General features: G+C 46.6%; 1 protein-coding gene across 1 annotated transcript; it reads left to right on the top strand.

Annotated features, from left to right (window-relative positions):
* On the top strand, nucleotides 1-26,797 carry VPS45 (vacuolar protein sorting 45 homolog). Its single transcript, XM_031608726.2, has 15 exons — nucleotides 1-192; nucleotides 266-400; nucleotides 476-536; nucleotides 2,437-2,516; nucleotides 2,963-3,031; nucleotides 3,326-3,463; nucleotides 3,854-3,964; nucleotides 5,242-5,376; nucleotides 5,730-5,843; nucleotides 6,870-7,037; nucleotides 10,555-10,713; nucleotides 11,418-11,525; nucleotides 12,297-12,418; nucleotides 18,882-19,013; nucleotides 26,219-26,797. The coding sequence occupies exons 1-15, from the start codon at nucleotides 100-102 to the stop codon at nucleotides 26,304-26,306; spliced, it is 1,713 nt and encodes a 570-aa protein (XP_031464586.1). The 5' UTR covers nucleotides 1-99; the 3' UTR covers nucleotides 26,307-26,797.

Genomic DNA, 26,797 nt, shown 5'->3' with positions numbered 1-26,797 from the left:
GAGCTGTAGTCCGTCCCCGCGCCGCTCCCGCCATCCCCTGCCGCCGGAGGGCTGCGCGGCCTGGCGTGGAGCGGAGCGCGGCCGAGGCGCACGGCGGAGATGAACGCGGTGCTCGCCGTCAAGCAGTACGTGTCGAAAATGATCGAGGACAGTGGGCCGGGCATGAAGGTGCTCCTGATGGACCGGGAGACGGTGAGCGGCGGGGCCGGGCCGGGCGGGGCGCGGGGCCGGTGTTCGGCGCGCGGTGACGCGGCGCTCCCCGCAGCCCGGCGCGGTCAGCATGGTGTACACGCAGTCCGAGATCCTGCAGAAGGAGGTTTACCTCTTCGAGCGCATCGACTCCCCCGGCAGGGAGCCCATGAAGCACCTGAAGGCTGTCTGCTTCCTGCGGCCCACCAAGGTGAGAGCCCCTCCCCGCGGCGAGGCGGTGGGGCCGAGCGCCTCTGATCGCCGCTCTGTCGCTGTGTTCCTTCAGGAGAACGTGGACTGCCTCATCCAGGAGCTGCGGAGGCCGAAGTACAGCATCTATTACATCTGTGAGTACGTGCTGTTTACAGCTCCGACGTTCAGTGAGGCGCCGGTGGGAGGCACTGACCACCCCCGCGGGCAGAGTGCCGCTGAGATGCTGAAAATGCCCGAATGGGAGGTTTTACGTCGGTTCGGTCACAAGATCTAAGTTTATCCTTTAATGTGTTTATGGGTGGTGCAGACGGTGGGACCGAGAGCACCCTCAGCAGTGGCTGATGGCACTGAGTAGAGCGGTGCAGTCAGCGCAGCAGAAGGAAGGGAAGGCATCCAGAGGGATCTGGCAGGCTGAGGAGTGGGCCCAGATGAACTCAGTGAGGTCCAACAGGGCTGAAAGCACACTGTTGGGTCGGGGCAATCCCAGATATGAGTGCAGACTGGGAGAAGAACTCCTTAAGAGCTGTCCTGCAGAGAAGGATTTGGGAGTCCTGATGGATGAGAAGCTGGAGATGAGCCAGCAGTGAACGCTCACAGCTCACAGCCTAGCAGGCCAACTGCATCCTGGGCTGCACCAGCAAAAGGGTGGCAGTGGGGCAGGGAGGGGATTTTCCCCCTCTGCTCTGCCCTCGTCTGGAGTAGTGCGTCCACGGCTGGGCCCCTACACAAGAAAAACAGCTGTTGGAGAGGGTCCAGAGGAGGCTGTGAAGATTGTCAAAGGGCTGGAGCACCTTTCCTGCAAAGAAAGGCTGAAGGAGCTGGGGGTGTCAGCCTGGAGGAGAGAAGGCTCCAGGGAGACCTGAGAGCAGCCTTCCAGTGCTTAAATGGTGATTATAAGCAGGAGGGAAATTAACTTTTTCCTTGAATAGATAGTGATTGGATAAAGGGGAGCACTTTTAAATGAGAGGGGAAATTTAGACTAGACATTGGGGAATATTTCACTGAGGGTGTGATGAAGCTGTGACACTGCTGCCCAAAGAAAGTGTGGGTGCCCCATCCCTGGAGGTGCCTAAAGCTGTGCTGGATGGGGCCCTGGGCAGCTGGATGGGGGGGGGAGGGTGGGGCGGGCATCCAGCCCATGGCAGAGGGATTTGAACTCTGTGATCTCTGAGATCCCTTCCAACTGAAGCCATTCTATGAAATTGTTTTAGAAAAGGTTACATGTATGTAAAATAAAACAGTTGAACTGAAACAACTGATAAGAATCTTTATACAGCAATGCCATAACCCATATTACTCTCATATGGCTTATTCCTGAAAACTTCAGGGATTTTAAAGCTTTGCGGTGCTTCATAAACATGAAAGAAGCTGGCTTTAGAGTGCCTTTATTACAGTGGAAACAGAGAGAGATGAGACACTGGCCTAAATCTTGAAGGTAAATCATTTAGAGACAATGTTAAGTTGTTGGACTAAGCCCACAGCATCTTGTAACGCCTGGTGGATCAGGCAGGTGTTCCTCACGCGTTCTGTTCGTGCTGTAGAATATTCTCTAGGTTTGGAAATGAAGCAGAATAACTACAGCGGCCTTGCTGTTGAGATGTAGCCGTCGTGCGCGGCAGGTTCTGGGCAATGATCCGAAGTGGCCTCTAGGTGCCCCTGTCGCTCTGCAGTGCTGGAGGAGCAGCTCCGGGTTGCAGGGATGGGTGGCGGTGACCTACTGACACAGCGATGCTGAGAAGCTCCAGCTTGTGTTAAGCTGGCCACAGTGTTAAACTATTTAATAGTGCTTATCTTTTTAGCTTTGTAAATCTACTAATTACAGCCATGTATGGTGTTGCCTAATTGAGCAGATGCTGAGCAGGGAGAGGTAAGAGAGACTACCTGCATAGTAATTATGGGTATGAAAGCAAATGATCTCTGTTGCAATTCACTCCTGCTCCAGGGGAGAATCAGGTTGTACTGTGCTGTGTGGTGTTCTTGTGTTCTGTGTCACCCACAGAGCCCAACTGCTCTTTCTCTGTTGTTTTCTTTCAGATTTCAGTAATGTGATCAGTAAGAGTGATATCAAGGCATTAGCTGAGGCTGATGAACAGGAAGTTGTGGCAGAAATTCAGGTGAATTTTGAATCTTTTAAGTAGATTTCTTAATCCAAGGGTATCAGGAGGTGAATATACAAGCTAGCAAACATGCATGTGGCAGTAGGAGGACTCTGGAGGTCTTGAACAGTGTGCAGCAGCACTGCAGAAAACTCATGTTCCATTTCTCTATGCCCTCCAGTTGCTGGAGCTACTGCTGGTACTGCTGGCATCATTTCACAAGACTGCTACATGTTGTCTGTGGCATCAACAAAGAGCTATGTACATGAAAAGTACAACAGGAACTGGCAGTGGAGTTGTCAGCAGAAGTGTAAGATTATGAGTATGTAGGCATGGAGGAAGGAGGAATGATCAGAGTCAGTGAGTGCAGCGTTTAGGATTTTAATGTTGCCAATACACATGCTCTTGTAGGTTGAATAGGGGTTGGCAGGGCATTAACTGTATTTGCTTTCACCTGTTGGCAGGAGTTCTATGGAGATTACATTGCAGTGAATCCACATGTTTTTTCTCTCAACCTCTTGGGCTGCTGCCAGGTATGAAAAAAGCTAACTCTCCTCCAGGGCTCCGGGGCCTTGTTTTATGGTTAACAGAGAGCCCAGTAGCCACAGCAAAGTGGGTGCAGTGGCAGTAGTTGCCCAGCAGGCAGAGTGCTGTGTCCAGCCAAAAAGGGATAGCTGGTTGTTAGCAGGAATTGGCAATCTGGATTGTGGCCTTTGGTGTACCTGCTCCTTTAGTCAAAATATAGGCTGTGTGGAGGGAAATGCAGCTTCATGGGACAAAGGGTTTGGGGATGGCACGTCCATCTCTCACGCAACCTTTCCTTCTAGGGTCGCAACTGGGATCCAGCCCAGCTGTCCAGAACAACTCAAGGGCTGACTGCTCTGCTTTTGTCCCTGAAGAAATGCCCCATGATTCGATACCAACTCTCTTCTGAGCTAGCGAAGAGACTTGCTGAATGTGTGAAGGTGCGGTGAGCAGTGTTAAGTGAGTTTGGCAACTTTGTTTAATTTTTGTTTAATGTTTTTTCATAATGTTCTTGAGCCAGTTCTTGTAAATTCTTCCTTTTATATGTTATGTGGCTTTTGGCATGTCACATTCCCTTGTTTCTGCCTCCTCCAACCTATGAAAGAAGTGAAGGCCCTTATTTCTCACAAGTCCCATTAACTGCAGTGCATTACTGATGCCTTTTGAAAGCAGGTGTTGTTTTCTCAATAACAGTGTTGACTGTTATTGATAGCAGTGCAACTTGTTTTTCTCAAGCTTTTCACTTTTTATTCATCTGTTAGAAAAGTTAGAGGGAACTTTTCCCAGGTATACCTATTACCAAGTGGTTTTTTTCTTTGTTTTCTCAACAGCAAGTAATCACTAAAGAGTATGAGCTGTTTGACTTTCGTCGCACTGAGGTTCCTCCTTTGCTCCTTATTCTGGACCGCTCAGACGATGCGATCACCCCACTTCTGAACCAGGTGAATCACCTCAGCTGTCCAGGGAGATAGTGGCGTGAGTTCTGGAAGTGCACAGGACCTCGTGGCAGTAGCTCACAACCTGGCAGGGTGTGGTTTGTATTTAAGGGTAAAAAGTATTGCCCCCGTTCTTCTGAAATTTTTCTTAAAAGATTTCAAAAAAAGATAAATCTCGTGGCTCAATTTTCAGACTGTTGAGCATGGATTGTACATGGCTTCAGAGGCAGAGGTGGCCAAAAATCAGATCAAGTACACTTTCATAAGACACACTTTGCATTTAGAGTCCTGGTGCCTCAGCAGTGTTATTTTGAATGGTGTATTTGTGCAGGCCGCTTGGTAGTACGTGAACATTTTTGCAGAGTGACCTTGTTCTGGTGTGTTTCTCTTTCTTTGTTATTGATGGGTGGCAGTATTTTTCTGTGATTTGTTTCTTTGCTCATTGTAGCTGTGCTGCAGAACCTGGCATCGGTCTGTTTCTCTCCTTTCTGTGGGATATGCTCAGATCTCAAGTCACTCTGAGCTACCCCAGCTGCAGGCAGCGCTTCAGGAAAGTGATGGTGTGGGAGCTGGTGGCAACCCTTGTGCGCTGGAGCAATCTGATAGTCAGCAACCAAGCTCACATGTGGTTTGTAGAGTTAAGGACAACACTCAGCACAGGGCACCAAAAGTGTTATCTGCTGTGTGGAGATTTTCTATCCAGAAGAGAGAGTCAAATGAATGTAATTACAGTGTCAGGCACGTCAGCATTCTGATCAGCTTTCAGTTTTCTCTCTAAATTAAAATTAGTCTTCCCAGGATAAATATAGTAACTCACTGATGTACAGGAACATACTCTCCAATTGCTGTGTAAGAAGCACAGGAGTGTGTAGGAAATTATAGTTTGTAACTGTGGAACCTCTGCAGCCAAAAATAAATGTTCATTCACAGGAGGAGAAGGGGGAGCTAATGGTGGCAAATGGAGCTGCTAGAACAGGAATATTAATCCCAGTTGTTGTGCTTTTAGAGTCATTTCCTTTGAATATACCTGCAGTAAGCACTCTCAGATGGGGGTGGTTTTCCTATATGTTGGCATCAGCGCCTCTCATAGTGAGATGCCTTTGTGATAGTAACAGAATTTATTTCTGATTGTAATGTTCTGACAAAAGTTTAAGGAGCAGACACTCTGAATGCTGGAGGAATGGAAAATGACCTTGCTTGGGTTCAGCCTGAAATCTTTTTCAGTGCAGTGTGATACCGTGCTGAAGTCAATACTTGCCTTTCTCTCTCCCTGTCTGTGTCAGTGGACGTATCAGGCTATGGTTCATGAATTACTGGGGATCAACAACAACCGCGTTGACCTCTCGCGTGTGCCAGGCATCAGTAAGGATCTCCGAGAGGTGGTCCTGTCTGCTGAGAACGACGAGTTCTACGCCAATGTAGGTGGCTGTGTCTTATGATGGGGATCTCCCTGAGTAGCTGAATGCCGGAGTCAGGTTCCATTCTTGGAACCTTTCAGTGACTTTGAATGTTAAGATGAGGAAAGGTTATGTAGGGTGAAAGTCACTGTGTCACACAGATGTTGTCTGATGTGTAATAGCACAGATTTTTTATAGTTTTAAATAAAATCTGGACCAATCACAAAGCTGTTTGGTCAAGTTTGAGTGTCAGATAGATGAGGTAATCTGCAGTGGTATTGAAGTGTTTTGGGTTCAGAGCGTCTCCATATTTTAGCTTATCAGGACTCGTGTTCAAACGGTTCTCTCTCAGATGCCCTCCTTGTTCCATGCAGAACATGTACCTGAACTTTGCAGAGATTGGCAGTAACATCAAGAATCTTATGGAGGATTTCCAGAAGAGGAAACCTAAGGAGCAGCAGAAGCTGGAATCCATAGCAGATATGAAGGTACAGACAGGACTTGTTAAAGCCCATCTGTGGCAGAGTAGTGCAGGTCACTGCTGACTGCATGCTGACAGTCTGCATTCAGTTCAGACCTCTGCAATGAGTGATCTGTGGGGGCAGGAACCACTGTCCTGTGTTCAGCACGGTATTTTTTTTACTGGGAGCCAGACCCTGTGGTAGGCCATTCTGTACCGCTGCAGCACAGCCTTCAAGCCTGCTTGCTCTGACTGCACCCTGAGCTGCGGTTTAGAGCCTGCTGGAATCCAGAATCCCCACCATTGAATTGATAAGCTCTAGTTCAGGTACTTGGCTTAACCCAGTGCGGCTGCGTAAACTTCCTATCTGAGCTGGGTCACTTGGCAGCTGCCCACAGCAGGGTCTGTTAATTTAGTCACTGCTGAAGATGTAAAGAAACCTGGCAATGTCTCTGGAGTTACTTTGTGTGTTCTTTTATTTTGAGTGTAAACAAAAAATACAACCAAAAATCTCCTTGTAACTGGAGAAATCTTTCAGTCTTTTTCTGGATTTGAGATGCCTGACTGTATAATCAATGAAAATTATATAAAGGAATATTATATAATTTAATAATATTAAGATGTTATAATAATGAAATAAGCAAGAGAGTTAGGCACAGCGAGACAAAGAGAATAAACAGGAGGCTTACCCGTGTCGTGGGCTCACTCAGGAAACTCCAGTGGAGTGGATCTTCCCAAGAGAGAGAGATCCTTCCCCACTGGTAGTCAGCTCTTAAATGGGTGCAGGAGAGGTGCAGCCAGGCTCCACCCCTTCCTGCAGCACAGGTGAATTGCTTTCACCTGTGCTGCCAGGGCTGACTCATGGCTCGCCTCAGGTGACTAATCAGAGGTTCAGGCCATGACTCAGCAGTTCCCATACACTGACCATCCGTGCACCTGCAGTGGTCTTGCTTATTAGTGCATATGCGCAACCCAGTGATAAATCGTATAAACAACTCTTGTTGTCTACTGCTTTTATTCTGAAGAATGTGTCACTCTGGTTTCCCCCTCGCAGGCATTTGTGGAAAACTACCCGCAGTTCAAGAAGATGTCAGGCACAGTGTCAAAGCACGTGACGGTGGTAGGAGAGCTCTCTCGACTGGTCGGTGAGCGCAACCTGCTGGAGGTGTCTGAGGTGGAGCAGGAGCTGGCCTGTCACAATGACCATTCCAATGCCCTCCAGGTACCTCGGGCTCAGAACTTAGCTGTGGTCCTTTGAATTTAGATGTTTTGCTGCTGACAGTCTCCTGCTGATGGAAGTTTGATACAGAAAGTCAGTGGGAGTTTTGCGTGCAGATGTCCTACAGGGTAGGGACATAAGATGTTAGGATTACTCTTCTCCTACCTGTTCAGTTCAGATGGGGATGAATCATAGTTAATTACTGGCTTGAGAAGCATCTTTGCAAATTCTGTCTACATTTCACAGTACAACATTCCTTCATTGTATGTAGTTGGTTGGAACCTGGCAAGCTGCCTGCTTAGGCACCAGTAAAACAAAACTTGGACCCCTATGCAGAAGCTTCTTGTATTTGTTGGGAAGGAGAAGAAATGGAATCCATAACTGAACCAGACCAGTCCTTGAGGTGATGATTTTTACTTCTTTTCTAAAAAACAGTGTAAAACAGTGAAAAGCCTTTTAGATAAAAGATTTCTTTGGCAAAGAGAAAAAGCCTACAAGAGACTTCTGTTATAGCTGAGCGTAGACTGAAGTTTTGACCCTGTGCTGGGTTGTTGGATTCCATGACCTGACCTAATATCTGACAGTATGTCAATAATGATGAATTGTGGCTGCTAACTATTCAGAGAAAATAGCAGTATTGTTAAGAGTGACTGTATTATAGCAGAGTTCAACCACTGACTCAGAATTAGAAAACGAATCATTTATTTTTTTATAGCTGGGATAGAAGTTACACCATATAACGGACTTATTTACACTTTGATTAGAAAATAAAAAGAATTCTGAACAGATTTGAAAGACATGTTTTCTTTACCTCTGTTACTCTGTTCTCCAAGTGATAACATCAGCTCTTCGAGCACTGTCGTCTATTACCAGATCCTGAGCTGATGTAAATCAGTATAGACTTGTTGAAATCATCACAGCTATATAGATCTATCAGCATATAGATATGATTTGATAGCTTATATTTGGTAGAATTTTGATGACCAAGTATTAAAGTGGGATTGTAACCATAAAATGTATTTGCTGAGCACAACCTCTCATGCTCTCTCGCTGTGTCATGGTTTCTAGGTCAGGCTTGTGCAGGTTAACAGTCAAACGTTTGACTTCTAATCTGTCAGCACGTCATGTCTGTACTGTGATCAGCACGTCATGTCTGTACTGTGATCTTTGTTTCTGATGTTACAAGCAGATACTCTGCTGAAGACAGCACAGAGTGTAAGTGCTGAAACTTGGGTGCTTGGCATTGGGGTCCATTTGGAAAAAATGTTTGTCTTTATTGTAGTAGGTTACGTCAGATTCACTGGAGAAAGGGATGACATGAACTTCTGGAGATGGAGCAGTTGTATGTTACAGCTTTATGGTTAGAGGAATACGTGGCAGTGCTGGAAACTGGATTGAGATGGAGGGAGGTCAGCCCCCACTGAGTGCCATGCTGTGGTGGTAAGGTTGTTAGCTAGATTCACCTTGATGCTAATTCAGGTCTCAGTCTGCACTGAGTAGTGTTTTGCAGTTTGTACGACACATAGGCTGCCTGCATTTGTTTGTAGCCACATGCCTAAAGGGCTCTATTGTGTTTCTATCAACTGAGAGTGACTGAAAACCATATAGCAGCTAGAAAATAAATGCAAAAATGGAACTGGTATCTTTCTATATGAGAGATCAGTATCTCTTTAGTTGCAGTGCCCCAGGCTGTTCCCTGCTGCAGTCTCTCAATGGCAGCGAAGGGGCAAGGCCACAGACACAATGAAGAATAAGCAATGCACAAAATAAAGGCAGAATTGTTCTCCCACTGATGTAACTTCAGCAATTGTTAATTTCTCTGGTGGCCTGGGGCCCCTGAGAACAGTACGTTTTGGTTATTCTTTTCCCGGTCTCTTATTAATCCTGACATTGTACATGAGCCTTGAGAGATGAATGGGAGGTTTTGAATCCCATCTCCTTAAATGGACAATAGCTTTTCTGTTTTACAAGCTTCCCGCTTATATAGGCATTGCCACTGTGCTGCCAGCACAGGATCCAGAATGTGGCAAGCGGGCATCGCCGTGGGACTCTGTCCTTACCCTGGCAGGTGAATTCCTGACCTCAACAAGAGTTTCTTCGTTAACTTCAGTGAACAGCTCGCAGCCAGGATTTTACCCCATATTTTTGTAACTGGTCTGCATCAGTGGAATGGATAGCAACAAACATAGCTGAATCAGCTCAGTCAATAACAACTGTTACAGTATTGTTTCACAGCTGTTCACTGAATATTTCCATGCTGCCTCTCTGTTCTGGGAGGCTGGGAGAATGTTGCCAAGATGTGCTGGGATTTTTGGAGTGTTTGAAGGTCATGTTCTCTTGTAGCATGGAAAAAATCCTCCTAGCTGTTCTGTCCCTGTCTTGGAATTGCCGTTTCAACCACTGTACAACTGGAAGCTCTGCTGCTCTCTTACCCTTGAGCCAATACAGGCTGATGTTTTGCTTTAAGCACAGGGAGGATTGCAGACTTTGTTGTGCCCTGAAGTGTCGGTCCAGTCCTTAACCAGATGCAGTCAGTAGTGATGCCTCTTCCTTGAGATCCATCTCCAGGCTTGGCATTAAGGAGCTTATTGCTCCCACTGCTCACCAACTTGGCTCTGGTGTTTTCTTCTCTGTTAACTTCAGTATCTCAACTGTATGGCTCTGTGCAGTGACTGAGAAGTTGCAGAGAGGAAATAAGTACTTTTGTCGTAATGACAAGGAGTAGCACTTACATGGCAAATTGTCAGCTGACATGAAAGAATAATATCCTGCCTGGAGGGTACATGGCATGCATCAGGGGTTCTGAGTCTCTTCTGGAAATGGTTTCTGCTTTAGCAGGTAGCCTCTGGGACGTGCAGTCCTTGTGTTTACAATGCTGCCATGTTCTGTTCAGCAGAAAAAGTAATAATCTGCATGTTAGAAGTAAATAACTACGGATTTCTGTATTTACTTCTCCAGTAATCTTTCTTTGCCTTTCCATGCTTTAATTCTTTCTTTGCTTCAAAGTGCTTTGTTTGCTTCCCCCCAGCCCCACACTTCCCTCATCCAGAGATTGTCTGAGACTTCGATGCTTCATTCCCACACCTTCCACAAGAAAACAAACTGTAGCTCTGCTAGCACTTTTTCCTTGATGGTTCATATTACGATGGAACCTGTGGCCAGCTTTTGCTGCATTCAGGTTGGAAAAGGAAAGGGCAAAGATTAAAGGTTTCTACAAGTGTCTGCGGATGTCCCATTTGGGAGGAATGCATTGAGCTGGGCTCACTGTGAGGCACGTTATGGAGAGTTACAGAGAATTACAGAGGATTCCCAGCTTCATGAAAACAACTTGCAGTCCATTATACTCCAGTAAATCTAAACACAGAGCACATAAGAAGCTCAGGTCTGTTTCTTATGGCAGTTTAATTCCCTTGCGTTCCTCCTGTTTGCAATTTTGTTACGAAGCAATGGGCTTGATGTTAGTCTGATTTAATGTGCTCTGAAGGCCTCTCCATTAATCCCACTTTGTATCTTGTTGCAGAATGTGCGGCGCCTCCTGCAGAACCCCAAGGTGACAGAGCTCGACGCTGCCCGGCTGGTGATGCTCTATGCCCTGCACTACGAGCGGCACAGCAGCAACAGCCTGCCGGGGCTGATGGCAGATCTCAAGAATAGGGGTGTTTCTGAGAGATATCGAAAGGTAATGCAGTATTTCTCTTTCTGCTGGGTGAATGAGTGGGGCAGAAGGGCACACAGGTGTCAAATTGTTCTTAGTTGGGGGAGGATGCCTGTTACTTGCCTTAACATAGTGTAATACTTTTTTTCTGTTGAATTGCACCACGCTTCTCAATAAGAGCACGGAGTTTGGCTGAGGCCTGTAGATGTTAAAGGCATAGCTAATTACTTAATTTCCATTTCCAAAATCAGTGATATTACGAAGGATTCTACAAAGCAGAGATGGTGTGCTTGGCAGGAGTCTAGACCTGGTGTATGGCATGCAGACGGCCTGATGCACTTTGCCTTTCTCCTTCTTCCACCTTCTGTTGAATAGGCAATAGCTGCAGCAAGGGACTTAACCAAAACAGTAAGGGGGGCTTGGCTGGGAGGGAGAGGGTGGCAGAGCTTGACAAATGTAGTGAGCAGCTGGAGAGGAGGTGGAGAGGCAGAATAATGTCACTGTATAGAAGATCTGCTATCACTGCAGAGGACTGTGGGAATGAAAGCATTTCTCCTTATGCAGGCAGTGCCATGGCTTCTTCTATTCAGAGAATACTTCTCTTCCTTGTTTCCTCTCTCTGACTTCTGGGTCATTGTTCCAGTACCTCCACTGAACCCGATAGGACAACCGCGTGGAATTTTGTTTCCCAGGTTAAGAGCACTCTGGTTTTGCCTCTCTCTGTACAGCTAGTGTCTGCTGTTGTGGAATATGGAGGGAAACGGGTCCGGGGCAGTGACCTGTTCAGTCCCAAGGATGCTGTAGCCATCACAAAACAGTTCCTCAAAGGACTGAAGGTATGGATCTGCCATAGATGAAATAATGACAGCTTTAGTCAAAGTTACAGTGATGGGGCAGGCTTCTTATGCCATGCGTTCTGGCTTTCAGAGGTGTTCATGTTCTAGAGCTGGGTCTGTCTCCTTGACAGGGGCCTACATGCTCAATGGCCAGAAGGGTGTGTGTGTGGGGGGGCAATGATTTGAGGAAAAAACCTTAGTGAAATACAAATTAATTGGGATTGAAGCTAATAAATCAAATGAATGAAAGAGTTTTTGATACTGAGTCTCTGATGCTGCATCAACCACGAGGGAGCTGGAAAGAGACAGAGATCTTCTGACCTCTCCATTCTTTTGTCTTTTCCCTCCTGCTGGAAGACAAAAAAAAACAAAATAAAGTCTTCTGGTGCTGAGTCTTTTCCTGGCCCATGGAAGCTGTAGTTCATTCTTCTCTTCAGAACACGGAGCTGCCACGTGAACTCTTCAACTCCCACGATGGCATGGTGCTATGGATGTGGAGTACTGATGCAAAGAACAATAAAACCATGACACAGAGGTTTAAGAGTTTTTTAGAGGTTTAATAGTAAGTGCACTGAGCGTTTGAGGTGCAATTCTCATTTTAGGCAATGGAAGTTGGTTGCTGAAAAGCCCTCTGAATCTTGACTCAGTGGTTAATAGTTGCTATATCCATCAGATGTTGGGGCTCTTTGAGTGTGGCTTTGCTGATCAGCTTTCTTTCAGCATGCTGCTTTGCTGTATTTATTCATAACGGGAGCTTCTTGTGCACTGTAGGGTGTTGAGAATGTGTATACACAACACCAGCCTCTCCTTCAAGAAACACTGGATCAACTCATCAAAGGAAAACTGAAGGACAGCCAGTACCCCTACTTGGGTCCCAACACCCTCCGTGACAGGTATGTGGGGTCTAGCTGGGCAGCACCTGGGACTGAAAAATGTCTGCTCCTTCCCGTGCTCCCACTTGCTTTATTGTTTGCCCATAGGTGAAAAAAATTCAGGCTTGCCAAATAAATGTTTTGATCAAGTAGGTATTTCTTGAGCTCTCAGGTAGGTGCGAGGCTATTAAAGCTGGAATACAGTCTTCTTTTCTCTATGTTCAGTGCTGACCAAAACATGACATTCCCACTGTAAGTAAGAGCTTAGGTAAGGATAAAGCCATTGCACCAGGCTGCCAGAATGTTCACATGATGGATTTCAACATGCCCCCTAACTTCAGTCCATGCCATCTGGCGTTTATATGTAGAGAACCAAAAATAGTTCAACTGCTAACTCTCCCTTCTGAGCCAGTTACTATTTCTGATTAGAATGGGATATTGCTGATTTTGGCCAATAACTGTAATTGAAAAGAACTCTGGCTGTCTGGTTCTAGCTGACTTTGCTAGATCTAGGCTAACCTGTTGTCATTGAAGTCACTGAAGATGAATATGGGCCTCAGAGTGAGGGCACTGAGTCGGTAGAGAGAGGGCTACAAGTTCTTTAATAGCTTTCTGTACAAATGACCGATTTGTTTGGTATCTCAGTTTCCTTTCTGTAAGTTACATTAAGTTCTGCGGCATGCTGGTTGGCATTTCTTGTTCCTCCTAGTAGTAGTGTCCTTTGAGGGGAAGATCTTGATGTTACTTTGGTTCCTTTGGGTGATCTGTGGTGAGACCATCACAGCTATTCTCTAAGTCTTCTCAAATGTTTGCTGAATGCCCCAGAGTTTTACTTGCAGCATTACGACAGTCGTCATGCCCTTCACACGCTGCAGATGAGTGGCTTTTTATCAGCAACTGCCACATTTGTAGCGAGGCAGAAAATAAATTCAAGGTAGTAATTCTCAACAAATGAAGTGGCTACTGCAGGGAAGTCTGAGTTAAATTAAATGTGCAGGTTTGTTTGGAGCTGGAGGAAGTGGGCTTGGGGACGAAGGGGCAGCAGTGTCAGGTAGGGAGGGGCAGGAGCTATTGTTTGTGTCTGGCTCTTCGAGATAAAGCACACACTGGTCTTCCCACTTAGCCCTGCTTTGGGGCATTTACATCCACCTGATGAAAGCAAAAATGTGTTTTGTAACAGGGAGGGATCCGAATTCTATGCCAAGCTGATGGCAGGGGATATAAATCACTTCACTTATGAATTGAAGAAGAAGAATTGTAATCATACAAAAATCAGTTTGTTTTTGTATGTCCTTGGTAGACTAAAACCTACCTGTCTCACTCCAAATTTTCCTTTAAAAAATAAAATGGTGAATTGTGGACAGGGTGGATGGGTGGTTTTAATGAGTGTGAGATATCAGGGCCCTTCCCTAGCAACAGATATGGCAGCAAGAATGCCATCCTCCATCTCCTTGAAAGAGATGGATTTCAGCCCAACAAAAAGAGATGGAGTGATGGGATCTGAAACCGAGTGGGCAGAAAGCAGAGACTGCATCCAGGTGGCCCTGACCATGGTTGCTTCTGAACTAACTAGAAGCAAACGGTCTTCTGACCTTTGTTTTCTCATTCTGAGTACCCATTTACATTCTGCTGAGTTGTGTTTTTCACTTAGGTTCCTCTTTAAATGTTTAAGAGCATGTGGTTATTGGGGCTGTTCCCATATGGGGAAATCTTGTTCAGCTTAAGACATGGGGACTCTAGGACTCAGAGGTTCTGTAGCTTTGACAAAACATCAGTGCCAAAATATTTTTGTGCCTGGTCTTTATTTGCTTTTCAGAATGGAGGTGCAGCACTGTGCTGTCTGTTGGGTATGAATATTAAATGTCATGAAAAGGAGTTCTTATCTAAAGACAGATTCTAGCTATCAATTTTGGAAGAAAAAGGACTGCTGTGTTGCCGTAGTGCCAAATGAGTTGAGTGAGGAATTTACATTAAATAGTTTTGCAGAACTTTTCACTAAATTGCAGCCCAAGGCAAACTGGGCTATCCTGTCTTCTCACTGTGCTTCCAGAGGATGGTGTTACTGTGACTGGCAGCAGTTCAGCAGCAGGTCAGGGCAAAAAGCTTTGTATTTTTTGATCAAAGGGAGGCAGTTGCTTCAACAGCAGAGAATTTAAAAGGATTATTTTTAACTGCTTCTTTCTGTATTAAACATCACACTGTTGCGAGGAAGGAGAAGCTCATGGTCCAAATTCATCTGTGGAAATTGGCAGTGGTGAAGGAGAGGGAATCTGCAAAACACTGAGCAGGGTTCCTAGGAGAGAGCAATAAGCAATTCTGCTTTATTTTGCTTCTCTTTTCTTTCCTGCTGTGTTAAATGTTGTCCTTTTCTAGCAAGCCATAAGTCTGCAGTCTCCTCTGCCTTACTGCTGGAAAGTACCAACAAGAAAAGCTCCTACAGCTCCTTCCCATTGCAGCAATCTGTGTGAACCCAGCTGCGTTGAGCACTGCAGAAGATGCCTCCAAAGGCTTGTGACACATTCAGAGCACTGGCTGGGCTCTGCAAAGTGTGCCTTTTGGGTGGAATTTTTGCTTTGTGTATGCTTTGGAATTGCCTGGGAATTCCTCTTAATAGGACATTTGTCCTGGCAGACCAAGTGGGCCTCATGGTGCTTACACATGAGAGCTCACTGACACCATGCAGTGATACCACCCAGGATATGCTGTGACTTACAGCCTGAGCGTGATCTTTCACCTGTAATTTTGTTGAAGGGGGAGTTGCTCTTGGCTGCTTGAGGAGAGGAAGAATTTGGAAGCAGTTCACCATTATAAATGTGACACATATCTGAAGGGATGGGTGAAGTATCTCCTTAGGCAGCAAATATAAAATCTCCTTTTTTGGAAACATCAGCTTGCAGCGTGTATTGTGGCACCATTTGCCTGTGCCCTGTTTCATCTGAGCTCACACAACACCACCCTAAAGATGATGGAAAATAGTGCCATTGCTAAATCATACGTATTATCTTGGGTTTAGTATGATTGGTGTTTTGTGGCTTTTTTTTTTTCAAGCCAAAACTCTGACAGTGTCCTTGTTTGTTCAAGGCAGTTGCTTTATCCTCCTCTGTGAAATGCTCAAGCATTTAGCTGTTAAATTGGCAGTTAACCCAAGGAAATACATAGCCACATCCACAAATTGGAGCTGAGGAGCACAACAGCTGGAGGTAGTGTTCCTGTAGATTGCTTTCCCACTAATCCTGTAACAGTCTCGGGGTTTCTTCCTGTTCCAAAATTGCTTATTGTTTGCCCATGATAGAAGCAATAATTCTCTGGGCACTCCATGAGAACACCGAGATCCTTTTGTTTTCCACGTGGCTTATATATGTGTGTGTTCATATGCATATATGTATATGTTTTTTTTTTTCCTTACTATTGATGTGTGTATATATAAATGTGTATATATAAAACCCACCCTGAACTTCCATCTGTAGGGTTTCTTAGTTCAGCCTCCTTTAGCAGTTTGATATGTAATCCTCATCAGTGCTGCATGAAGTATGGCTGTTCTGGCAGTATTAGTCCGCTCCTGCTTTCGTTTAAGGTAGTGGAGGAGTGCTAGGGCTCTAGGAATGCAGACAGGAATGGTCTCATTATTTGCTGCTGCTTCCCCTGTGTGTACTTAGTTCCTCTTTAACTTGATGTGATTTGAAGTGGACTTCATCATTTTCAAACCTATTTTAACACATTTGTAAATACCTTCATAAGATACTTCTGTTCTTGACCCTGAGGTTGAAAGACTATCAAATCGTCCCTCCTGTGCATCTGGGCTTTGCATAAATGAGAAACACGGTTTCCCTTCCTCAGCCAAGCTTTGTCTCTGTGAAGTGATTGGGCTGCTAATGCACAGCCACCTCATTTGTGGAGATCCAACACCAATTCATGTAATCCTATGTCCTAGAGGGGAACTGTGACCTCGGGACTTGGGACTGTTCCCTGTGATGAGAATGAGCAGGAGAGGTGTCTTGGTGACAGTGATAGATGATGGCAGATTCATGGACTGGTCCATGTTAAAATGATGGGTTGGTGTTTAGGATGTGTTGGTGGTTGGACTTGATGATCTTAGTGGTCTTTTCCAGCCTTAATGATTCTGTGATTCTATAAGTGGACACGTGGGGATGGGTTGGTGTTGAACTTGATGATCTCAGTGGTCTTTTCCAACCTTTACAATTCTGTGATATTTCAGAGGAGCACATGAGAACTGGCCGCACAGCTTCTGCACTGAAATATTTAGGTCTCTTAAAGTTCCAACCCATAATGCATAAATGATGGTATTGGAGGTTGATGCTGTGGACTTCAGGCTGCTAATAAGCTGCCTGCTTTGTTTCCCTGTTGCTCCTGTGATCCAGTTAGTAAAGTTATCTTTACCTGGAAGGTCCATTCTGACCTTCAGGCTTCCTCACCTGAAAGGGATTCTCCCTAAGAACTGTGGCATGGCCTACTTGCCACATCTCTTACACATTTTGTGATAAAAATGGGTTTGTAAGGATTTTCAATATGATTTTTTTTTTTCCAGACAGTCTACAGCTGCTTATCAGATCACTTCATTGCTATGCTTTGCCTTTCCTTTGATTTCCATTCCCAAGAGACTTGAGCACATTTGCATCTAGTTTTCAAAGCAGCCTGCCTGAACGCAAGCAAAAAGACAAGGTACAGCACTGCTCTGTCCTCTGGGGCTCAGTGGCTCGTGCTGTCACTACAGGGCAGAACCCTCAGTCTGCCTGAGCAAGATGTCTGAACCTGCACAACTTGGGTGTGCGGTTGCTATATATAACCTGCTTATCTTAAGGTTGCAGTGCAGATTTCACAGCCTGTTCCTGCACAGAAGACACAGAGTAGTTCTGCGGGCAGACAAGCACACTGAATCCCAGTCTCTGTAAGGGAAGCTGATGCAGCACAGACTGAAATCACGTCCCGTGCTCCTGGCTGCATGGGCTAAGCCATGCACAAGGACACTTGCCGCTGTGTCCAGAGAGTGCAGGCATAAAGCATCTGATAGAACATGTTGTAATCATGCTGACTTCTCTGCAGAGGATTCCATTCTAACTCTTGTACTTTCCAAGGAGGCTCTGCAGTAAGTTGCTCACAGGTTTCAGGCACTGAAGCTGCAGTTTTCCCTCTTCACCCCACAATGGCAGTCTGCCTGCACCTCCTAAAGTATCCTAAAGACTTTGTTTTGGCTGTTGAGGGCATGTTATGCTGACCTAACCTAAGCTTCCAGAAAATACCCATGCCTTGGAAGATTATTGGTAACAATGGTCGCTTTGAGGAGGGATTTTTCTTACCTTTCTGCATCCTTTCCAGGGACAGGGAGGCAGTAGTGTGCACCCGATGGCTAACACACTTGTTTGGAGCCAGCATCCCATTCTGATGGCAGAAGCAGTTTTGCTCTTTGAAGGGTTCTCTTGTCAGTGACAGCTCTTCTGAAGTGTGTGCTGCTGCTTCTCTGGGCAGTAACAGGTGTCTAGGGCTTTCCAGGATGGATTCTCAGGAAGGAGTAACCAAAGACAGCATTGAGGTGCATGCCAGGGTCATCCCTGTCTTATGCTTCATTTGCTTTGTCACTGATCCAGAGCTTGCACAGACAGAGCAGATGAATGCCTGCTGCTTTCACCATTGCAGCAAGTGTTCTAATAGAGGTACCTGCTTGGAAAGCAGAGACTAGTTTTGAGACTGCAACAGAAAGTTAATTGCATTGAGACTTGCCTGCTCTCCAGAGTGAAACACTGATTCCAGCAGGGGATGGTGTGCCGCTGATGGGATGCAGTCCAGACCTTTCACTATAGATTCTGCAGAAATCATTCTTTTAGCTTCTGGGCGGTAGCAAAAGCTGATTTATGGGTGGTAAGCACATTGAGAATGGAAAGGAATTGGGGAGAATGGTGCAGGGAAAGTCCAGCCTTCCCCTGAAAGCAGAACATGCAGGATGTGTGCCTGGTCTTGCATTTTGCTAGGTGCAGACACTTCCCATCTCCCTTCCTCCTTTTTCCTCTGTAAAATCCTGTATTTTGGGGCTACTTAGGGAATGTAGGGAGGTAAAACCAAGCATAAATCCTCTGTTCTGTAATCAGCCAGCAAAACTGCAGCTGATCCGTGCCCTTCCAACCAAGCCCGAGAGCTCTGAAGCTCCACTGCTGTCCTCACTTGACTCCAAATTGATCTGAATTTAACAGCCACAGCGGCGTCTCCATCATGCATTAAACATGGGTGATGTGTCATGGTGGAGCTCTGCAGGGATACAGCGTGTGGGTGTGCTGAGGAGGCTGTCAGGACCGTGAGCACAGTGTGTAAATGTTTAGGAGAGACAGCGTTCTAAAGGCGACTTCATGGGCTGCATGTTGTCAGTCTTCAGCCCAGTGCATCACAGAAATGAAATGTGGTCTGGGAGAGAAACCAGCAGGATTGCTGCCTCCGTGCCCATTTATGCAGTTTTGTATTTGTGTCTCTATTGCAGGCCCCAAGATATTATTGTTTTCATCATTGGAGGGGCGACTTACGAGGAGGCACTGACTGTGTACAACCTGAATCGCACCAACCCAGGCATCAGGGTCGTCCTCGGCGGGACCACCATCCACAACACCAGGAGGTAACAGCCTCATTGCCAGGGATTCTGCGTGCATTAAACTGCTGACATGAATGTGAGTTGGTGATGCCTGAGGGATCTTCACTGCTCAATAGAATGCAGAAATGTGTCAAAGTGGTCTGAGCCCAGCACTGCTCATTATGGCTGAGAGACGTATTATCAAGCTGAAGGTTTAATGTTTGCTTTGCTGAATTCAAGGGCAAGGAAGTAGATTTGTGTAGGTTTTCCTGCTTATAATTCACCATACACTGCACTATGAATGAAAAGCCAGTGCAGCACACAAGGATTCAGAGCTGACTGTGGTCTCATTGCTTCTGTTGAAATCTGAGCAATTGCATTTGATAGCAGAGAAGTTAATGTACGTGTGATTGGAATGGAGTTCTATGATTACACTGCTTGCAGGCTCTCTGCCGCCCACGAGCCTGCAGAGCATTGGCTGTGCCTTTTGCATTTCTCCCTGGAGAACTTTCCTTATTGGTTTGTTTTATGCTCTGAGCTGCCTTTCCTGGGAGGCCAGACAGTTGTGTGGGCTCAGTCCTGCAGGACTGAGTGGGGCCAGGGAGCACTGAGCACACTGACCTTCACTGATTTCCTGGGCACTGTCTGAGTTTAGCAGCTGGCTGAAAATGTAGACCATGTTGAGGATTGTTTTCAATCAGCACAGCTTGCTGGCTCAGCTGAGCAGAGGCATTTGTTGCACATCTTACAGAAAAAGTCCAAGAAACCAGCTGAAGAAACTGGGACTACCACAGACCCCTGCCAGAATTTAGGATTCCAAACTTGGCCAGTTTTGGATTTCTGTATCTTGTTTGCCTCACTTTGGTGACATCTTTGCCTTCCCATCTCACTGGATGCCTAACTGAGCAGATAATTTACTTTGAAATAGCTTCTGCTCCCTGACTGATGTACCTGGTCTCTTGCTTCTACTGAACATCTGTGCAGAAAGAATGGCTTCTGTTATAGAATTACCCCCAGTAATATCCTATCATCTTATTCCAAGACAATTATTTTCATTCTTGTAGGAGGCAATCTACTGTAGGAGTCTTGTCTGTGTGAGCTGTATCAGGGCCACTGGTGAGTGGTCAGTCACTGGAACAGCCTCCAAAGGACAGTGCTCTCAGAAGGAGGGAATGTGACAGGTGACATGTCTGTGCCATGTGTTGCAGCAGGAAGTGTGGTGAAATCCAAGTCCTGGGAGAGCCCCTGGGTTGTCCAGCAGCTGCTTGGAGCTGAAAGGGAGCACCAGGCTGAGAGGGAAGGGCAGCTCCAGCGTGACCAAGTAGAAGCACAAACAGAATGGTGCTGCACTGGAAGGAGTTGTGCTTCTCAGCATTCAGGGTGGCATTTTCAGAGCTGACTAACCACTCTGGGTGCCTCAGCAGTGCTCTGCAGCTCAGGAAGCACACGCTGTTATTGCCACAGGCTTTGTATGTCAGAAATACAGCTGCCAGGCGCTTCCTTGATCTCAATTACTGACAGGTGGACAAGGTGTGGTGCATAGGCTAAAATGGTTTTGGTTTTAGGCCATGTCTGTGCACTGTTGCTGCGTTAGAGTGCAGTGTGATATTTTTAACATCCCTGCACTTTTGCCCTTCCTTTTCACGCCTTCAGGCTCCAAAGCTGCCTACGCAAAGCAATAACAACTCTTACGCAAGGCGTTCCAGTGGTTCCCATCATCACTTTGCTAAGAAAAAAAATGCCCAAACCCACTGAATTCCCACTCCAAAATTTGGCCCTTTCATTGGTTTAATATCAGCTGATGAGAAAGCTCCTGAGCTGGTGATAGCCCAGAAGCAAATTACTGTCATGAACTGGGTTACAGAGGCAAGTCTGTATTAGCCCACATATCAACCAGTGCCTGCCCAAATTACCAGGCTTCCTCGACCTTCTGCTTTCCAGAGTGGCTTTTGAACTAAATCCTGTGCTAGCCAGACCTGGAAATAGTAAGAAAAAGAGATCAGACTAGCTGCTTTTTACTTAGAAAACAAAAGAATTGTCGACTTGTAAGGATGCAGAAGAACTGGTTCATGTTCAGCCTGACATCCAGTGCAACCTCTCAACCTCTCAGTCTACCATTGCATTCCGAGGCTGATTTTGACATCTGCCAACAGTCCTACATCAAACCTTAACCAGCGTCTGTGCTGAGAACCTGGATAGCGCCGTCATCACACCACACTAAAAACACAAAACCAGAGCGAGGATAGGAAGATGGCACAGCTTTTCACTCCAGATTGGAGGCCGGGACCTGCCCTGCAAGGGTATCAGTGCAGCACATTCAGCAGAAACTGTCAATGGGGGAGGGAGAATGGAGGAAACCTCCTGGCAGCGTTTGGTCTAGAAGGAAAATGAGCAGGACAGGCGAGAAGCGATGGTTTTAGTTTTAGGTTCCCACCCCTGCTCTGCTGCTGGCCTGTTAGGTGACAGTAGGCAACTTTCTGCTTTGTCTGTTTGCATCAGAAGGTCTCTGAGCTTTGTGAAATTTAAGATTTGCAACTGCACTCCTTAGATTTGTGCAGTAAGGAGTAACATTAGCTAGCTGGGGCTTCTACTGTGACTGAGTTTTGGCGCAGCCTCTGAATTATTTACGGAAAAACGAGGATACTGTATCAGAATTTGCATTTCAAAGAATGAAGTGAAAAAATAAAGAAATAATTTAGAAAGGCTGTGGCTTTGTAGGGGGTTAATGGTACGGGGTCCTGTCTGGGAACACTGAGACGAGGGCTCTCAGGAGTCCTGCTCTGAAAATAGCCCTGTCCCAAGTGAGTTGCTTTTCCCTTGTGGCTTGAATAAGATTTCCTGAATGACGAAAGGCCACACTGGTAATAGCAACAGAGCTTCCCAGACAAAAAACTTAGTGCTTTTCAGGGATGGCTGACGCTCTGCAGGAGGAGGAGCAGCATACAGAACAGAGTGAGCCAGCTCCCACCAGGTACCTGAGAAAAGGAGGAAGGTTTCCTGACTGCAGCGATCGTAGCAAAGTGTATGAGGATTCTGGCTATATCAGCAAATACACCAGTATGTGAGCAAACCTACATTTGATGGTGTTCTAACTCCTCCAGTAATCCACCAGCCTTCCTTTAATGAACTGCTGCTTATTTCTGCTGGATTAGGGCTGATATGTCACAATAAACAGGGAGATTTTGATATTAATGCGAGGAGCAGCCCGTGTAAGCACACTAATCCCATGCTTTCATTGTTCTTACAGCCCAACTTAGATTGTGATCAACAGCTGTGTTTATGGAGTGGGGGATGGCTTAGGGGGCATCGATCCGCTTCTTCTCAAGGCACAAACAAGCCCTCAGAGCTGGTTGTGCCATTACAGCTCTATGCTGGTGAAAAGCTTATTTGTGGAAGAGACCATCTGTGTTGTCCAATGGGATGCTCGAAAGTGTGGGTGAAACTGCTCCTTTACTCACTGTGTTTGCAAAGGTCTCAGATCGGGCATAGGAAGGACCTTTTTTAAGTTTTCTTTATGCTACATAGTGATGTCAAGGAGAATCTGTCTGTGTTGATCTTCATGGATTTATATCCATATATACGCAAAATAAGAGCAGGTATTTAATAGCAATGCCCATATTCTGAAGTGAGGCATGTAGTCAGGGTTCCTTGTAAATAAATCAGGTTAGAGACTCTTGTTGGAGATTATTCCTTGATTTAACAAAGTAACAGACAGCCCCTTACCATTCGGTGTATGGAAGTACACCGACACACACTGGAAATGTTCTGAGATCCAGCAGGGCTGAAAAAAATCGGTTGTTTGTCAGGATTTTCAGTGTTTTTGTAATCAAACTGTGTCGGCTTCCCATTACTTCAGAAATTTTTGTCGCTCTACTAAAAGCACTTCTGTTACGATGTGATTTTGAGAAGGGTAAGGAAGGGCTTTCCTGTACGATGAGCCCAGGCAGTGCACCCTGCAGAGATGTGCCCCACGGAGGAGATCCCAGACCTGTGCTGTGTGCACCACGTGCATCTCTTCTGCTCGGCTCTCAGCCCGTGGCTCTTCTGCTGCAGAACCACCTGCTGCACAAAGACGTGAGGGCAGAGCTCCTCTCTGTTCTCCCAGCAATGTGATGAGCTGTAATGAGAGGCTGAGGATTGTTAATTGTGGGTTCTTTTGAGAAGTATGTGTGTAATATGTTTTTAAATTACAGTTATGGTGAATGTGAGAGTTCGTTCTTGACTTGATTCCTGGCCATAGCAGTTACTGAGGAAACCGGATAGATTTGGGCAGATCTGTGCTGGAGTTGAATCTGTGGGTGCCCAGGGGCTTTCTCCTGGGAGGATTTCAGTACACTGTTGTGTTTGTAGAGGGGCTGGGTGCTCATACCAAAGAACTCTGGAGCCTGCGGCTTTGCTGTGGCTTTAGGGCTAGGAGTGACAGCAAAGTGTGTAATTATGTGGCTGTGGAGCCCAGTGTGTCTGGTTGAGAGCTGGAGAGCTGCTGCCACTTCCCAAAGAAAAAGCAAACTGATTCCTTGCTGTTGGCAAACAGCTCCAGCACCGGTCCCATGGGCACACAGCCCTGCCTCTCCTGCACAGCCACCTGGATTGCAAGGAAATTTCACTAGAGAAGGGGTTAAAAGAGATCAATAATGCCTAAAAAGGGATGAATGAGACCCAGAGACCATCTGGTGTGTGGGGCTGACTCATCCAGAGCACAGGTTAAGCAGAAACCTGCTGTGACTAATCCGAGGGGATGCCAGCCTGACCCACTTACCCACTTCCAGCAATAGCTCAGCTGTCTCTTGGTGCCGAATTCGGGCGGCCCAGCCCGTGTTGTGATGCTGGTGCCCGTAGGGGGAGCGCCGCACCGGCCCTTAGGATCCTTGATCTGGAGGGAACGAGGTGTGGGAGCAGGTGGAGGCATCCCTGATCCTCTCCGTGCTTTTCTATTCTTTCTTTGATGTTTATAATGGGGAGACCATAGTGCAGGAGTCCACTTTAAAAGGAAAAGCAAGTCATCCTCTGCTGAGAACTCAGTCCGTGTGGCTCTAATGCCCAAAAATAAAGCTGGAGGAGGGACGGCTTTGGCTGTAATTGCCGTGCTGGTGGACCACAGCAAAATGCACCTCCTGTACATCAGGCTGCTGCCCTCAGGAATGCGTATTTCTGAGCAGTGCAGGGTTGAGATCTGCAGATTGGTGCAGGCATTTGCATGTGTTTTTTTTTTTTTTTAATTTTTAGTAACTCTCAGGATTCACAGCCTTCACAGGTAGCCCTACCTCACCTTACCCCACTTCTGGTGAACAGAGATTTTGTAGTATTTGTGGTGTTTCCTGATTTTTATTTTAGTTTTTTTTTACTTTTTAAGCATTAACGTTAGGTTAACTTGATCAGCATATTGAAGGCATGAGTCAACCTGGGAGCCGGTGGAAGTGCACAGCGCTGCCAGAGTAACCATCCTCCTGGTAACAGCCTCAGCAGAGCTCACGTGGCAGCACTGCTGTGGTGTAGCACAGTGCCCAGCAGCCTCCCACGCTGCACAGAGTGGTGGTGCAGATAGCCACAGTCCTGTCTAGCATTAAATGAGGAGGTTGATGGCCCTGCATGTGGCAGGGGGGTTGGAGATTCATGATCCTTGGGGCCCCTTTCAACCCTGGCCATTCTGTGATTCTGCCTGGTGCTCAGGGCGTGCTCTGCTTGGCTTTGCAGGCGGGAGTGCTGTGCGAAAGCGTGGAAAAGCCTATAACTGAACAAAAACAATGCAAGAAGCTTTAAAGAATCACTCTTTCAAATCCTTTTTTTTTTATTATTCCTCTTGAATTAGTCTCAAACCTTAACTCACTTCTAGACCTATTTAGAAAAGGGTGCTCCCCTCGCTCGCCATCCTTTCCTGGATTAAGCTGCACTGTGATTTGTACAAGGGTGGAGGCTGCTGGATTGCAGTGTGCTGCAGCTGACCTTAGGTGAGCTCCAGCACGTAGCACAGAGCAGGTACCTGCTGCTCAGCCCGCCCTGCACACCCATCCACCCCGATAAGGAGCGGCTGTGTGCTCATGACAGGTATAGGAAACTAAACCACCATGGCATGTTTCAGGGATAAAATTGGCCTTTGAAGACTGCTTGGTGACAGAATGGGTGAAATTAATTTTGCAGACCTATCAAGGTAGAAATCTCTCTCACTGCATAACCAAGGAGCCACAGTCCTGCCTGCAGCAGGAGTTCGGTGCTGGCAAACGGGGCTGCCTGTGCAGCGGTCTCATCTGTACAAGGGCTTTAAGGTGCTCTGCAGGCAAGAATGGGATTTTTCACATTGTCACACAGCCTAACTCAGCTCTTATAAGACATAATGGGGAATTTTGCTGTGGTTTAAATGGAAATAGGTTTGGACTAAGAGCGATCTTGTATCAGATTTCAGTGTCTTGATCCCCAAAACAGGGCACAGCACAGACACACCTGGCCAAGTTCCTGCCTGCTCCAAGCTTTCCCCCTCCAGTTGGCCAGCCCTAGTCCCTGATCCACAGCACAAGGGTTTGCTGAGAATCACAAATGTGGCCCTGAAGGAGTTGTCCTTTTGTTTTCCTATGGAACCATTGCTCTGGTACATGGCTGAGCCTATTGCTTGGCTTTAGATCCTTGGGTCCCCAACCTTCCTTAGGAAAATCGGAGAGAGAAGGCAAAAGGATGAAGCTTACTTTGTCTTTAAGCATTTTACTTAGTCCTTGAGCTCTGGCTGGGTTAATGCCTGGCGCCCAGAGATTTCCATGAGGCTCATTAGTTGGATTGAACCATAAAACATGGTTCAAACAGGCTGAAATCAGAGTGAGGATCCCAGGCAGGCGAGAGCCCTGCAATGGGCTGAGGGAGGCTGAGCACAACCCAGGGCTGCTTTCAGAATGCCCTGCTGCAAAATGCCAAAGATGCTGCAGCAGGAGGTTTCCACCCTGCCTCTTCCTGCTCTCTTATCCTCACAGGAAGGCTGAGAGCAAGCAGAAAACCAAGCCTGCGCTCTGACCTTCCTGGGTTTGTTGCCAAGAATCAAATGGCGCTGCCAGCAAACCCAGGTGCTGAGCTGGGCTGGGAGAGCGAGGAGCCCATTTGGGAGCCATACGGGATGGGGCATTTAGGGAGGAATGGAGCTTCTCAGTGAAAGTGATCCTTGCTGGGTGCCCAGGTTTTGTTGCCCAGGGAGCACTTGTTGGTGTGGTTCAGAGGTTACGTGGTTGCTTTCTGTTGGCTGGGAGACTAACCTGAGCTTTGCTTGGCAGCTTCCTCGAGGAGGTTACAGCTTCAGGTTTCCGCGGCCGAAGCACCGAGAGCTCCCATGTTGCACCGAGGCCAAGCAGCAGGCGGTGAAGCTCGGGGCAATTCCTGCCTCCCCCATCCTCTGTGCTGGCGTTGGTGCCTGCGTGGAGGAACGTGCCCCAGACTGCAGCAGTCACGCCGTCTCCACTCTGACATGGGACACTCAGAACATCCCTCTGCAAACACTGCGTGTCTGCCGCAATGCTGCCCCGAAGCTCTGCTCTGCCGATGTGTCCAGACACACGTGAGTCCCCTAAGGAACATCTAGTGACATGGCCCAGACCTTCATGTGCATCTCTGGAAGGTGAAGCTGATGGGCACTGTTCTGCTCAGTTGTCTGTATATTTTGAATCCTATTAAATAACCCATTTTGGCTGAACCTCTTTTCTATCAAAGAGTGCCACTCCATGCTTCATCTTCTCCATTAACTTCCCTTTACTGTAAGAAAACTGCACCACTCGGTGCCCCTTTCCTCACTCCCATGTTCTGAAAAAGTGTTGTAATTTCTATTTAACAATAAAAATTGCTCTTGCAGTAATTAA

This window comes from Phasianus colchicus, chromosome 30 (genome assembly GCF_987193195.1).
Source record: "Phasianus colchicus chromosome 30, bPhaCol1.hap1.1, whole genome shotgun sequence".
NCBI classification, from domain to species: Eukaryota; Metazoa; Chordata; class Aves; order Galliformes; family Phasianidae; genus Phasianus; species Phasianus colchicus.
This window is presented reverse-complemented; position numbering and strand designations above follow the sequence as displayed.